The sequence below is a fragment of the Typopeltis vanoorti genome, chromosome 18, assembly GCF_054136105.1.
Source record: "Typopeltis vanoorti isolate ZY-2024b chromosome 18, IOZ_Tvanoo_1.0, whole genome shotgun sequence".
Lineage (NCBI taxonomy): Eukaryota > Metazoa > Arthropoda > Arachnida > Uropygi > Thelyphonidae > Typopeltis > Typopeltis vanoorti.
In genome coordinates, this window is record NC_143566.1 from 53,408,717 (window position 1) to 53,424,400 (window position 15,684).

The 15,684-nt window shown below is 35.9% G+C and overlaps 1 protein-coding gene across 1 annotated transcript in view; it reads right to left on the bottom strand.

The window, feature by feature from the left end:
- The window catches only part of LOC150096673 (twitchin-like), a 2,440,784-nt gene that overhangs the window by 609,362 nt on the left and 1,815,738 nt on the right, over window positions 1-15,684 (bottom strand). Inside the window, exon 99 of the mRNA XM_090408679.1 lies at window positions 8,114-8,225. Coding sequence (XP_090264805.1) covers window positions 8,114-8,225 — 112 coding nt within the window. The remainder of the gene's footprint in view (window positions 1-8,113; window positions 8,226-15,684) is intronic.

Below are 15,684 nucleotides of genomic sequence, written 5' to 3' on the forward strand. Positions count from 1 at the left end.
TCTCCTCCTCTTCCTCCTGTCCACTAGACTCCACAAATTCCATCCTCTGAATCTTTCCTCATACTTGACATTCTAGAGGTTAGAAACTACCTTAATCAGTCGCCTTTGGACCCTTTCCAACATCTCTTCATCCTTCTGAAAACCAGATGACCAAATCTGGACAAAATAGTCAATGTGTGGCCTAATCAAAGCCTTATACAATGGAACAAGACTCTCCCTACTTCTGCAAGTCAGTGTCCTCTGCCTCATTCCCAGAAGCCTTTGCATTGTCTTCACAATTTTGCATCTTTTTAGATAGCGGATTTTAAATTTCAGATCCTTATCCACTATCACCCCAGATCTCTTATTTCCTCCACTTCCAACAATATATCCCCACCAACCATAAATTCTGCATCCCATCTTTGTTTTCCAAATTTTAGAACCTTACATTTTGCAACATTGAACTCACATCTCCATTCCCGTGTGCCCAATCACTCAATTTATTCAAGTCTTCTTGTAAGGTTACAACATCTTTTCTACTCTTCATGGTTCATCCCAACTTTGCATCATCTGCAAACAACTGAATATCTCCATCCAAATTTTCACCAATATCATTAATATACAAGTTAAACAGTAATGGTCCTTAAACAGACCCCTGAGACACACCCCTAGTGACTTTCCTTTCTTGGATATCGCTCCCCTATACACAACTTGTTGATACCTATCAGATAGCCAGTCTCCTATCCAATGCACTAATCTAATACCCAACCCCATCTGCTCTAGTTTGACTATCAACTTATCATGTGGTAATCTATCAAAAGCCTTTGCGATATCTAAGTATATCATGTGTGTCCTTCTCCTCTGTCCAAGGAAGCAGTCTCCTTATCATAAGTAATAAATAAGTAGATTAATAAAACATGATCTCCCTTTAGTAAATCCATGCTGTCCATCAAATATAATACCACTGTTGTCAACCCAATTCTGAATCCTAGTTCTCACAAGCTTCTTCAACATCTTAACCACAACACCTGACACACAGGTGTTGTGGTTAAGTTGAATTCTATCACCTCCTTTATGAAGTGGCACAATCTTGCCCTCCTTCCACTTCTTAGAAACATGACCCAGTGTAAGAATCGTATTAAAAAAATATCTCAAGGCTGCTCCCTGCACATTCCTTCAGAATCATGGTGATGTATTATCAAGTCCCACAGCCTTATTAACATCTAGTTTGCTCAACTTCCCATACACCTCTTGCTCACTTACAGTCAGTCTCTCCTCCCCATCGTCAACTGCTCTCAATCTCTCCATGAAGTCACATTCACTAGATTGAAATACCTTTATGAACTGCTCATTAGGTATCTCATTAAGTATATCTCAACCACACCTTCTGCAACAGCTGTCTTTATATCATTTGCTCCAATCGATGTCATTCTTCCATAATCATTCTTTCTTTTGATGGCTGGAACAAGAATCTACCTACTTTTACAAGTCAGTGCCCTCCACATCATTCTCAGAAGCCTTTGTGCAGTCTTCACAAGCTGTTTGCAGATAATGCAAACTTGGGATGACCTATAAAATGTAGAGAAGATGTTGTGGCCTTTCAAGAAAACTTGAATAGGCTAAGTGAATGAATATCAAAGTGGGGGGGGGGCAGTTTAATATTACAAAGTGTAAGGTTTTAAAATTTGGAAAACAAAGATGGGATGTAGAATTTACTCTTGCTGGGTATGTATTTTTGGAGGTGAAGGAACTAAGTGATCTTGGAATGATGGTGGATAAGGATCTAAAATTTAGAAGACATTGCTAAAACTGTGAGAACAACACAACTAATTCTCACAATGATGAGGAGGACACTGACTTGTAGAAGTAAGGAGATTCTGGTTCCATTGTATGACGCTCTGATTAGGGCCACATATGGACTACTGTGAACAGATTTGGTCACTTGGTTTTCAAAAGGATGAAGAGATGTTAGTGAGGGTCCAGAGGTGATTGACCAAAATAGTTTCTAATCTCTGGAATATTGAATATGAAGAATGGTTGAGACAATGCAATTTGCAGAATTTATCGCATAGGACGAAAAGGGATGATATGATAGAGATGTACCAGTTGGTAAGGGGTTGTTTTAATATTAACATTGAAGAGCTGTTTCATAAAATGATGGGAAATTGGGGAAGGACAAGGGTTCATCCCTGGAAGCTGCATAAGGAGAATGTGAGTAAGGGCATGAGAAGCAGGTTTTTTGGCATGCAGAATTGTGAATGACTGGAATGCAATGCCTGAGAGCATGGTGTCTGCATATAAGTAGAAAGGTGATCAGCAAAGTCATGAACAGCATAATGCTTATGCAAGAAAGTTGACCAGAATCGTAAGAAAGACAAAATCAGATTATGAGAAGAATCTAACCAAGCAGTCCAAAAATTCCAAATTCCAAAAAGTTCTTGTGTTAAGTGGCAACTAAGAGAAAGAATGACTATGGAAGGTTATCCTTAATGAATGTTGATGGTCATGAGGTGAGAGAAGCAGATAAAATAGTTGAGTTACCACTTTGCAAGGATATATCATCCAGGTTAAGTAACTGCTGTAACATATGTGACAGACACTGATGTGGGAACAGAGGTGGATGAATTGGGGGTGCTTAGGATATTGCAGAATCTCAATGTAAATACTGCTGTGGGGTTAGATGAGATATCAACTCAGGTTTTGCGTGAGGGTGTAGGGAAACTGTCAATGCCTCTGACTAGGCTCTTTGATTTAAGTCTCAGCTGAGGTAGAGTTTCAAGGGAGTGGAAAGAGGGCAAAATGGTTCCCTTCCATAAGGGTGGCTCTAAGACTGCAGTAGCAACCTGCAGACCAATTAGTAAGCCATGGTGAAGTACTGGAAAAATTAGTCAAAAAGTGTATGCAAAGTGGCCGGATAAGAATATGATACTGTATGAGTGGCAACATTGCTTTGTGATGGCTCGGTCATGCTTTAATAACTTTTTTTTTTATAATAGAGTAACAGCTCAGTTCGATAAAGGAAATGACTACACAATGATTCTGCTAGATTTTCAAAGGCATTTGACAGAATACCACATGGAGCTATGTTATGCAAATTAGAACAAATGGGGATGAATATGAATTTGGTTATGTGAATAAGGTTAGCTGTTAGACAGATATCAAAAAGTAGTATGTGGAGTGGCAGAATCAAGGCAAAAACAGGTGTGTAGTGTTGTACAAGGTTCAGTGCTGGGACCACTACTGTTTATTTTGTATCATACATAAATGATATAGGAAATAATCTGTTCAGTTGTTTGCTGACGATGCGAAGTTAGGTAGGGTAATAGTTAATCAAAGCAATGTGGAGAGCTTGCAGGATGATTTAAATAGGCTTTCAGTATGGGCAAAAGATAATGGGTATTAGTGTAAGGTGGATAAATGTAAAGTTATGCATTTTTGGGATAAACAGATTACAATGTATACCACATTCATGGAACTGTACTCCAGAAAACAGATGAAGCCAGAGATTTAGTGGTGGTTGTAGAGAGAGATTTAAAGTTTATACGACATATTGCTAAGGTTGATAAAGTAGCTCATAAGATTACTTGGTTATTGAAGAACACACCAACAATTACAGATAAGGAAGTTAACATACTTTATAAGGCCTCGATATATCCACATCTCGATTACTGAGCTCAGGTCTGGTTTCCTTGGTTTCTTGGGGATAAGGAAGCAGTGGAGAAGATTCAAATGTGAGTGGTCTGAGGAATGTACCCTATGAGGATAGATTGAGTGTATGGATTGCAGAAAAATTGATATTGTTGATATTAGAAAAAGAGGATATATGTTAGAAACATTTAAGTTGCTTAAAGGATTTTATAGGACTGATGTAGGGGAAATGTTTCCGCACTCGGATAGAAGGTCCAGAACAAAAGGTTATCCTTGGAAGTTGAATAAAAGTGTGGCTAGTAGGTTTTCGTGTTCTTTTGGAACATGAATAGAAGCCAATCATATGGATTTGAAAGTTGGGGTTGCAAAGTTGCAGAGGATTATAAGGTTCACTGTGATTGTACAAAACACTCCTTTAAGGAGAAATTCTGATCCTTAAGATATAAACATATCTATGAGATTATTTGTGGCTAGTAGGTATGTGAGCACTAGCTTTTTTGTCTGGAGAGCTGTGAATGAGTAGAATGGGTTGCCAGTCGGTTGTGAATGCTCTGTTAATGGGTTCAAGGAGAGGTATGATAGATTGTGCAGATCAGGAGTCGGCAATACAGCACCCGCGAGCTTCATGGCACCCACAGTGAATTTTTAGTACGCCTGCAGAGAAATTATTGTAAACTGCTTTATTTGTGCCAATTAAGATGTGAGAACACTGATCATAAGTAGTTTGAGTTGTTGATGTCATCTAGTTATCAATGCGACCTCTCTCACCACCCTTCACACCCTTCTAAACGTTGTTGGAACCCTTTGTTTTTTAGTATGTGTGTTTGTTGAATCACTCCCACTATCAGTGCAAATATAAAAAAATTTGTTTACAAAGATATTTTTAACCCTTTATAATGGATAAACGTGAAAGGAAAAAATGTACTATTTTAATGATGATTGGGAGGAAGAGTATTATTTTATCAATCTTAATCACAAATGTATTTGTTTATTATGCAATAATAGTGTGGCTATTTCTAAAAAAAGTAATATAGAAAGACATTTCAAAACCATTCATGCCAATTTTAATTTTGACTATCCAGTGAAATCTGAAAAAAAAAAAATTATCTTTGAAATCATCCATTACTAAAAAGCAAAGTTTTTTTTACTAAACAGAAAATGGATTTATTGGCTTGTGCAGACAGGACCCTTTATTTCCTAGATTTATTGCATATCATTGTCTTATTCATCAGGAAATTTTATATGCTAAAACTGTCAATTTTAAACATGTAATATCAACTGTAACTTGTAAATTGCTAAAAATCTATTCATATTGTGTAACTACATACAACTGTGAGATCCTGTTTTCAAATATAGCATATTTGAAATCAAAATATTGATCTCAACTTACGGACTCACATTTGGATAATTGTTTAAGAGCAGGTACTTCGAACTATATGCTTGATTATAAAAAAAAAAAAAGCAGATGACGTACATAGCCAGGTTTCTCATTAAATCCTATTGAATTTATAATTTTTGTATTCATTTATTATTTTATTTTTTATGGTATTTTATATTCCTTCATATATGATAAAAATATGTTGTAAAAGCGAGTTAAATAAAATAATGTTAAAACTTGAAATCTCATTTTTTCTTAAAAACAACTAATCATACAACTCTAAGCCTGAAATGAGAGAAAAAATGCCTGTGTCATGAGCCCTCCATAATTTTCAAATTTTATATTGCGCTCTTCATATTAAAAAGGTTGCCGACCTCTGGTGTAGATAATTTGGGTCTCCTGCAATAAGTTTTTGGACTCAATGGAAGTGCTGTACAATAACAACAATATGTCTCCATGGCACAGTTGGATGAACAGCGAAGCATTGTGCCTTTCAATTGCAATAGACCTGAGTTTGATTTTCATCATAAAGAGAGGAATCTTTATATGTGCTTTTTCGGTTGAAGGTGAGTTTGCTGATCTCATATGGAGGAAACAGGGTTTTTCCCTCCTGGAAACTGTTTTTTTTTATCCTGCATACAGGCAAATCGGTCATCACAATATACACAATTTACAGACAAAAAATACTGTTGTTGGTAGTGATGGGCAGTAGATAGTAGTAGTCATTGATGCTAGTAGCTGTGTGTATTCAGAAAATGAAGTAGTAGGGAGATAGTGAGATATATATGTAGCACAGTAGAGTAGAGTAGAGCAGCATGCTCTCCTGCAGTGTGTCCTTGAACTCCTTGGAGGCATCAAGTAATAATAATATTCAGAATTTCTGAAAATTTTCATGTATCTCCAGTTATTTGGAGTGGAAATGGAGATGACCCTGTATATCCAATCTATGAAGCTAAATATTAAATTTTATTTGTTAATTTAAAATTTATTTCAGAAATAATGCTAACCAAAATGCATACCTGAATCTTGATGAGTAAAGATGACTGATATATTTGTGAAGCATTCAAATTATTTACTTCAAAAAAAAAATCTTATTGTACATTATTTAGAAAGCACATAGAAATACTATGTAGTGGGAGGTAAATGGTGGATCATGTAGTGTTATTTAGATTAGTAAACAAAATGGACTTGTCATATAATAACAATAACAACAATGAAGTAAATTACCTTCATAATATAATATGATCTAATGTCAATGAGGATACTAAACAGAGTTTTTAGAATCTGCTCTGGGCAGAGGAAGAATACTTTGGAGTGAAATCAAAGTGTAGCATATAACATGGAATAAAGCCAAGCCCCTTCCAAGAAAAATAAAATAGGTTATGTTTGTTTCTGGGAGAATTCCCTATGTGCATAATTAAACTGGGATTTTGTTGATAACACTTAAAATAAATGTAGATGGTGTAGCAACAAGATGAGAAAGAGAGATATCATAGTTGAGATGGATTACAACACAGTGTAGAATTATAGTGATTAGAAGAAAGGATGATGAATTATGAACTGAAGTGAGGCAGCACAAGAGAGTAATGATACAAGCATTACTTGAGGTTCTTCAAATGAGTTGCTTGTTTGTATGCTAATGGAAAGGGTATCAGAAATCATTGACTGAGTCAGTTTTCTCATGGATTATTGGTATATGCAAAACTTTTATATAAAGATGATAGGTACACTTTCACTTCAGCAAACAGTAGATTTACAGTAGGTTATTTATTATACCAAATTTCATTTAGTATGATATTACTGATATGAAACTTTCATGGAGAATTTCTGTAGTTTATTACAGTATAGGAATGAATTCACACCAGCAGTGTTTATTACAGTGAGATTCAATTATAGAGAGAAAGGAATAAAATAGATTGAAATAGAATCGTCTGAGAGGACTGAAAGGACAAAAATAAATAAAAGGTGGGAAGGTAATGTTAATGACAGCAGAGGAATTAAGTACACTCAGGATGGCAGCAAAAGACAGCCATGTGATATTCTGAAACTATTTGTGACATTGAGATATATGAATAGTTGATAAACTCAGTGGATGGTGTTACAGAGGACTGAAGCGATAATGAGTATGAAATGGTCATACAAATTTTTGGGGTAAATAAAAGGATGATTTTAATTATGAGAATGTGAAATGGAAAAGTAGCTAGCATATGGAAGGAAAGAAAGTAACTCTCTAGAGTTTCTGTAGGATCTTAGGCAGAAAGTATGTAATGGAAATAAAACAAGATTTTTGGAAAATGAGTACCAAAAACCATATTGAAAATTTCTTGTTATCTTATGCCAAAGATGTTCAATCAGGATTATTCACAATCCTGATTGTGAATCTGAATTAGCATTGCTTCCTGATTAAACATATCATGTACCATAAGATGAGCACATTTGTTGTGCAGGTGACTGACAGAACATAAGCCCTTCAATTGAACCTGAAATTGAATTGGATGATCTCATGAGAAGGTAGCAGGATTTTTTCCTCCTAGAAACTTGGCTTTTTCATTTCATAAAACAGGAAAAAAAAAAGGCAATTGGCACATAGAATACTATGTAGTGGGAGGTAAATGGTGGATCATGTAGTGTTATTTAGATTAGTAAACAATATGGGCTTGTCATATAATAACAATAACAAAAATAAAGTAAATTACTTTCATAATATAATGTGATCTAATGTCATAATATAATGATATAATATAATCATAATATAATGATATAATATAATCATAATATAATGATATAATATAATCATAATATAATGATATAATATAATCATAATATAATGATATAATATAATCATAATATAATATAATATAATCATAAATATAATGATAATATAAATTAAATTTTATATCTGCACAAGTTATTTCAACTTTAGTTAATATACTTTAAAGGGCAAGGGAAAGTGGAAAATATTATCCAAAATGCCACTGCAGCATATGAAGGAGTTAAAACTAGAGAAGTAAGTGAATAAAAACAGGGAATAAATGAATTATGGTATTTCAATAATAATAACAAAAGGAAATCCTAGCTATATTTTAACATAACTGCTGTAACTCTTACCATCTAGCAGTTGGGAATGGCTTTCCACTTCCTTCACAGTCAAGAATAACAGATTTATTAAGTGGACTATTTTTATTAAACAGCCTTCGGATAAATTCAGGTTTTTTCCCATCTGTAAATGGAGAAAAACCAATATAAAAATGATTTACTAATATGCATCATTAACTTTTTTCTTTTCTTTTTTTTTTTTTTTTTAAATTAATATTATCTTTGGCCAATCAAGAACTGAACAAATGAATATGTCTCGGTTCTCCATCCAGTAAGCTGCGAGTTAAATCCCACTTTGGCATGTATGTTTTGTGAAAGTTTTCAGTGGCAGACAGTTTTTATCATTTGACAGGTGACCAAAGTCCAAATGGCTGAATTGTAACTTTTGTCTGATTGTCCTTCCACTACTTTTGCACATAGTGGTTTCATGCATCATAACCCACAGAAAACACAATATCCTGGATTCTTACTTTTCCTATAATTCATAAATAGACAATCTTGGGAAATGCATTTCCCATTCCAAAACAGAATATTCAATATTGTCTTTGATTTTTTTTTTTTTTTTTGCCAGAAAGAAATCAAAAGAATCTTGTTCAAACTGGATACCAAAAAAAGTCTCCTGGCCTTGATGGTTTCATTAATTGTATAGAAGGGCTTCATTACAAAATTGACACATGTTCTGTGTTCCCTTTTTATTCTCTTCTATTACACTGGTATCTATCCTGCAGCCTGGAAATTAATCCAAATCCAGCCCATTCTGAAGAAGGGCAACAAATCTTTGCCACCCATTCACTTGCTTCACTTCTTTCTAAAGTAATGAAGATAACCATTATGAAAAAACTACTTTGAATCCTCTCAACTAATAAATCACCAGTATGGATTCTGGCACTGTCAATAAAGGGGATCGTCTTGCTTATGTTACCCACCTTGTTTGAAAAATGTCATGGAAGAGTTAAGTGGTTGCTGATGATATCTCTAAGGCATTTGATCATTTGGCACAAATGCTTATTAAGTCAGTTTCCATCATATGGTCTGTCTTCTGTGATGGTGAATGGATCTTTATCCTGAAGTTTTTTAACTATTGCTGATGTTCCACAAGACTGTTTTGTTCTTTCATGTTCTCTCTTCCTTCTACACATAAATTACCTTCTCTAGTTGAGTGCAAATTAATTACACAGTTTAGACCAGTGATTCTTAACCGTGTTCCCCAGACCACTTGTGTTCCGTGAACTGGTTACAAGTGTTCCGCTGGCGAAAGATGTCACCGACACAGTTCTGAGTGTGCCATGTGACAAAAAATAACTTTTTTTTTTTCTAATTTTACTTTTGACAATGCCCAAATCCTCACAAAAAAAAAACTTTTTTTTTTTCTCATTTTACTTTTGACAATGCCCAAATCCCTAGACAAAATGAGATTTCTCTTCTTGAAATTACTCTAACCTCATCTTTCTGTTGGAATAAACACATTACAAATAATGCTTGCTCAGCATCCATAAAATTAGGTTTTCTCCTTTGCTTGACACATTACTTAATCTCTGAACAACTATCAACACTATACAAATCACAAATCCTGAAACACATCCCAACTCAACATCAGTAGAGTTCAAGATCGGTACTATCAACATAAAACATCTGAATGGCAAGGAAATGAAACCAGCAGAAGAATTAGATAAGTACCTGCAGATTCTGTGGCAAGTCCACTGAAGAAAACATTGACTGATTCAGCCAGAGAGGCATGTGGTGAGGTTATCTGCAAGGACAGAAAAATCATAACTCCATGGCAGACATAGGTAGTTAAAGAGGTAGTGAAGGAAAAGAAGAAAGCATATCGAAAGTTCCTGGTGAAAAAGTCTAAAATAAGTGAATAAGGTGAATTGATCCAGAAGATATTTTTGAAAATATGACTGGTGGTGGGAGGACTAGGGGCCATGAATGGAAGCTGGGCAAGAGCGTGGTTGACAAGGGTGTTAGAGCTAGGTTTTTTACTTGGAGAGTAGTGAATGAGTGGAATAAGCTTCTAGAGTCTGTTGTGGGTGCTACGACCGTGAATGAGTTCAAGGTATGATAGATACTGTGTCAATGTCGAATAGTTGTTCTTGACATGATGTTAGGGCCTCCCTTGATGAGTCTGTCGACTCCTTGGAGTTGCCCGGAACAACAACAACAGTAATAATAATAATAATAAGTCAGCTTGTCCTCTTAGAGAATACAGAGACAAATTAAAACAGCTAAACACTGTGTAAAACTAACTAAACAAAAGTCATGGAAAAACTTTGGTAAGAACATAGAAAATACATATCAGGAAGGTGGCAAAGTATTCTGGAGGCTGTTGAAAAGTCTCAGAAATTATTATTATTATTATTACCCAAGACACCATGGAGTCAAAGACTCATCTAGGAGGTCCTTTTATCAAACACACAGCTCATCATACCATGCTTTAAACACACTCAAATTCTCTTCAGACACCACATTCTCAGGAAAGGCATTCTAATCATTCACAACTCTTCATGAAAAAAACCTGCTTCTCACCTACTCACACCCTCTTTCTACAGTTTCCAGGGATGACCTCTGGTTCTCCCCTGATCTCACACTATTTTCTGTAGAACTTCTTCAGTTTTGATCCTATAACAACCCCTTAATAACTTGTAGGTCTCTATCATATCTCCTCCCCTCCTCCTGTCCACCAGACTCTGCAAGTTGCATCTTCTCAATCTTTCCTCATACTCGACATTCCAGGATCAGAAACTACCTTAGTCAGTCACCTCTGGACCCTCTCCAACATCATTTCATCTTTCTGAAAACCAGGTGACTAAATCTGGGCATAATAGTCCATATGAGGCCTAATCAAAGTCTTATACACTGGAACAAGAATCTCCCTTCTTCTACAAGTCAGTGTCCTCTGCATCATTCCCATGCCCAATCACTCAGTTTATTCAAGTCTTCTTGTAAGGCCACAACATCCTCTCTACTCTTCCTGGTTCGTTCCAACTTTGCATCATCTGCAAACAACTGAATATCTCCATCCATATCTTCACCAATATCATTAATATACAAGTTAAGCAGCAATGACCATAAAGCAGAACCCTGAGGAACACCACTGGTAAATTTCCTTTTCCTGGATATCGCTCCCCCATACACAACTTGTTGATACCTATCAGACAGCCAATCTCCAATCCAATGCACCAATCTAATATCCAACCCCATTCGCTCCACTTTGACTATCAATTTATTATGAGGTACTTTATCAAAAGCCTTTGCAAAATCCAAGCCTATCACTGTGCATCCTCCTCCTCTGTCCAAGGAAGCAGTCACTTTATTATAATAAGTAAGTAGATTACTAAAACATGACCTCCCTTTAGCAAATCCATGCTGTCCATCAAAGATTATACCATTGTTGTCAACCCAACTCTGGATCCTAGTTCTCACAAGCTTCTCTAACAACTTAACCACAACACCTGACACACAGATAGGCCTATAGTTTAATGCTTGAGTTCGATCACCTCCTTTATGAAGTGGCACAATCTTGCCCTCCTTCCACTCCTTAGGAATTTGACCGAGTGCAAGACTAATATTAAAAAAAATATGTCAAGGCCGGCATCAACTCCCTGGCACATTCCTTCAGAAAACGTGGTGATCTGTTATAAAGTCCCACAGCCTTTTTTACATCTGGTTTGCTCAACTCCCCATACACCTCTTGCTCACTTACTGTCAGTCTCTCTTCCCCATCATCAACTGCTCTCAATCTCTCCATGAAGTCACATTCACAAGATTGAAAGATCTTTATGAACTGCTTATTAAGTATCTCCACTACACCTTCTGCAACAACTGACTTTATACCATTTTCTCCAATCAGTATCATCCTTCCATAATCATTCTTTCTTTTGCCTGTTACATATGGAAAGAACTCCTTAGGATTCTTTTTTTCTTCATTAGCTAACTGCTGTTCATATCTCTCTTTAGCTACCCTTACCAACCAAGTCACCTGCCTTGCCTGTTCTATGTAGTCCTCATGGAATTGGTTATTTCCACTTCTCTTATACTGCCTCCATAATGCCCCTTTTCTCTGTATCGCATGCTTAATCTCTTTATTCATCCATCTCACACCTACCTTATTTCACCTTCTCACACTTGGAATACATTTAGACATTGCATCTACTAGTAGTTTTTGAAAATCCCCCAAGCTGCATTGATCTCTTTTCCTGCTAACTCCTCATTCCATGCTACACTTGCAAGCTGTCCCCTGAGCTCTTCATAATGATCCCCCCCCCTGCTTGTAGTTCCACATATACCCTTTTCTTACAGAGGTCCTCACACTGCTAGCAACCACCCATGTAATCACCTCATGGTCACTCTTACCAATTGGTGAGTGATTTGACACTTCATTTATAATTGGTGAGTGATATAAAAAATGCTCCCTACATTGATAGATTGAGAGCTTGTGGATTGCAGAGATTGGTTGATAGGCGAAGAAGAGGGGATATGATAGAAACATTCAAATTACTAAAAGGTTTTTATAGGATTGATGCAGGGGAAATGTTTCAGCTGTGTGATAGTGATGGAAGAACAAGAGGTCATCTCTGGAAATTAAAGAAGAGTGTGGTTAACAAAGGTGTCAGAACAAGGTTTTTTGCCTGGAGGGTGGTGAATGAGTGGAATTCATTGCCTGACTTTGTTGTGAGCTCTTCATCTGTAAATGAATTCAAGAAGAGATATGACAGATATTGTTTTGCTAGCTTGGGTCTCCCGCGATGAGTCTACTGACTCCATGGAGATACCCGTAATAGTAATAATAATTACATCCTTTGATGAGATGACCAAATTCAAAACCCTCAATCCTTGTGTGCCCTCTGTTACATACTGTCTGAGTTAGTTATCCCTCAAAAACTCAAGAAACTAATTTTCTTTACTTCCAGTTGCTATCTCATCATTCCAGTCTATATTGACATAATTAAAATTGTCCATAATGATCACTCTTTTCTTATTTGCTTGGCTAATTTGATTATACATTTCATAGTCACTACCATCCATATTTCCTGGTCTATAACAACATCCAATCAAGTATTTGATTCTATTCACCTCTATCTCACACCATACTGCCTCAAAACCACTGCCACTATATCCCCTCTTGCAACTTTACTTTGTATGGGCATAATTGGAGGAAAGAATACTGTAAAAGGAATTAGAGATGATAAAGGTGACATGAAAACTGGAGAAAAAAGATATCCTTGATGTGTGATGTAATTACTTCAAAAAATTGCTAAATGAAACAAGCAGTGACAGCACAGTGGTAAAAAACACTCAACAGGCATGCAATCATGAATATGTCCATACTTGAAGTAGAAAAAGCCATCAAAAGTGTCAAATGTGGAAAGGCAGTGGGAGTAGATGATATTTGACCAGAGAGATGCTCAAGTATGAAGGTATAAAAGTCTTGCAGTGGCTGCACTGCATAGTTCAAAAGACCTGGACAGAGGAAATTCCAGATGACTGGAGTAGAGCTCTCATAGTAATCATATATAAAAAGGAAAATAAAACTGAATGCGAGAATTACAGAGGAATTTCCCTAATGAGTGTTCCTGGAAAGATTTATTCAAGTATACTTGAGAAACGGTTGACAAGGATTGTGGAAGGGAAGCTTGGTGAATATCAAGCTGGATTCAGGCCAAACAGGCTTAGATCTTAGGATCAGATTTTCATTTTATGACAAATAGTTGAGAAATTGTGGGAATATAACAAAGATATGTATTGAAGTTTTGTAAACCTGCAAAAGGCATAACACAAGGTGCTAAGAGAAAAGCTATTGAAAATGCTACAGTTACACAGTGTCAATGGGGCATTATATCAAGTAGTACTTAGTCTTTATTTGAGTTCAGCAGTCATCCTATCCTATCTGTTATTCATTATCTATATGGATCAGATTATGAAGGAAAGTGGTATTAAACCTGATATCAAAATTGGAGATGTTAATCTCAGCTCTTTACTCTATGCAGATGATGTTATACTTTTAAATAAATCCAGCACGTCTGCCAGATTCCCTGACTAAATTAAATAACTATTGTAATAAATTTTGTATGAAAATCAGCTATAACAAGAGAAAGACAATGAAAATAAGCAGAATCATTTAAAATATCAACTGCATTGTGAATGGAGAACCTATAGAACAAGTAAAACATTTCAGCTACTTAGGCACAATTTTTAGTGAAGATGATAAATTAAATATGGAAATAGACAACATGAATCCATAATTATTAATTATGATTCATGTTCAGTAAAACAATACCCAGGGAATGCCTACAAAACAGGATTAAAGCATAAACAGATATTAACACAGTTATCATACATACAGATTAAAAACATGCAACTTTTCTTCACAATAATAATACTTGTGAAGTATTATTATTGTTTCCTTGAGCATCTCCATGGAGTCAGACTCATCATGAGTGACTCATATGAACAATTATTCACACAATACCTATCATGCTTCTTCTTGAACTCATTCACAAAGGAAGTGGTAAGCACTCAGAACTATCTCTGGCAAATGTATTCCACAAATTTATCACTCTTCCACTCATGAAGCAAAAAAACCTAGCCCTCATATGCTTGTTAACCACACTAGACACAATTTTCTGGGGTGAAACACTTTCTTTTCCTTCCTTCCTGTGTCAAAAATAAAACTCCTTTAATAACTTATATGTTTTAATCATACCTCTTTTACATTCAACTAGCTGTTGCTTACAGATATTAAATCCATCCTCATAGAGAATATTCATAGATCTCTCACAATCTTGGACACTTGCTTTAGGATCCTCTCCACAATTTTTTTTAGAGGGAATGTACCAGGGAATTACATTTTTCAGAGGAGTGGTATTAAGACAAGATCATGTTGCTTCATAAGGAATTGACAGAACTCAAGCTTCAAATTAGAGACCAATAAATGTGTAAGGTGTTGTGCTTAAAGTGTGGGGGAGTTCGGTGTGAACAAGTATCTAGAATTGGGTTGACAACAGTAGTATTCTCTTTCATGGACAGTATGGATTTGCTAAAAGAAGGTCATGTTTTATTATCTGCTTACTTATTTACAATAAGATGAGAGGTGCAGTTTTTTTCATGCAGAGTTGTGAATGATTTCAATGCCTTGCCAGAGAGTGTGGTGTCTGCAGAGAATTTGAGTGTGTTTAAAGCACGGTATGATGAGCTGTGTGTTTTGATAAAAGGACCTCCTGGATTAGTCTTTGACTCCATGGGGTCATGGGTAATATTGCCAGTGGGAAATAGTGCCAGTGGTTTTGAGGCAGTACGGTGTGAGATAGAGGTGAACAGAATCAAATACTTGGTGGGATGTTGTTATAGACCTGGTAATGTGGATGATGGTGATAGTGAAATGTATAGTCAAATAAGAAAAGGGTGATCATTACAGGTGATTTTAATTATAGCAATATAGATTGGAATGAAGAGATAGCAAAGTAAAGAAAATGAGTTTCTTGAATTTTTGAGGGATAACTACCTCAGACAGTATGTAACAGAGGGCACACGAGGATTAAGGGTCTTGGATTTGGTCATCTCATCAGAGGATGTAATTATAA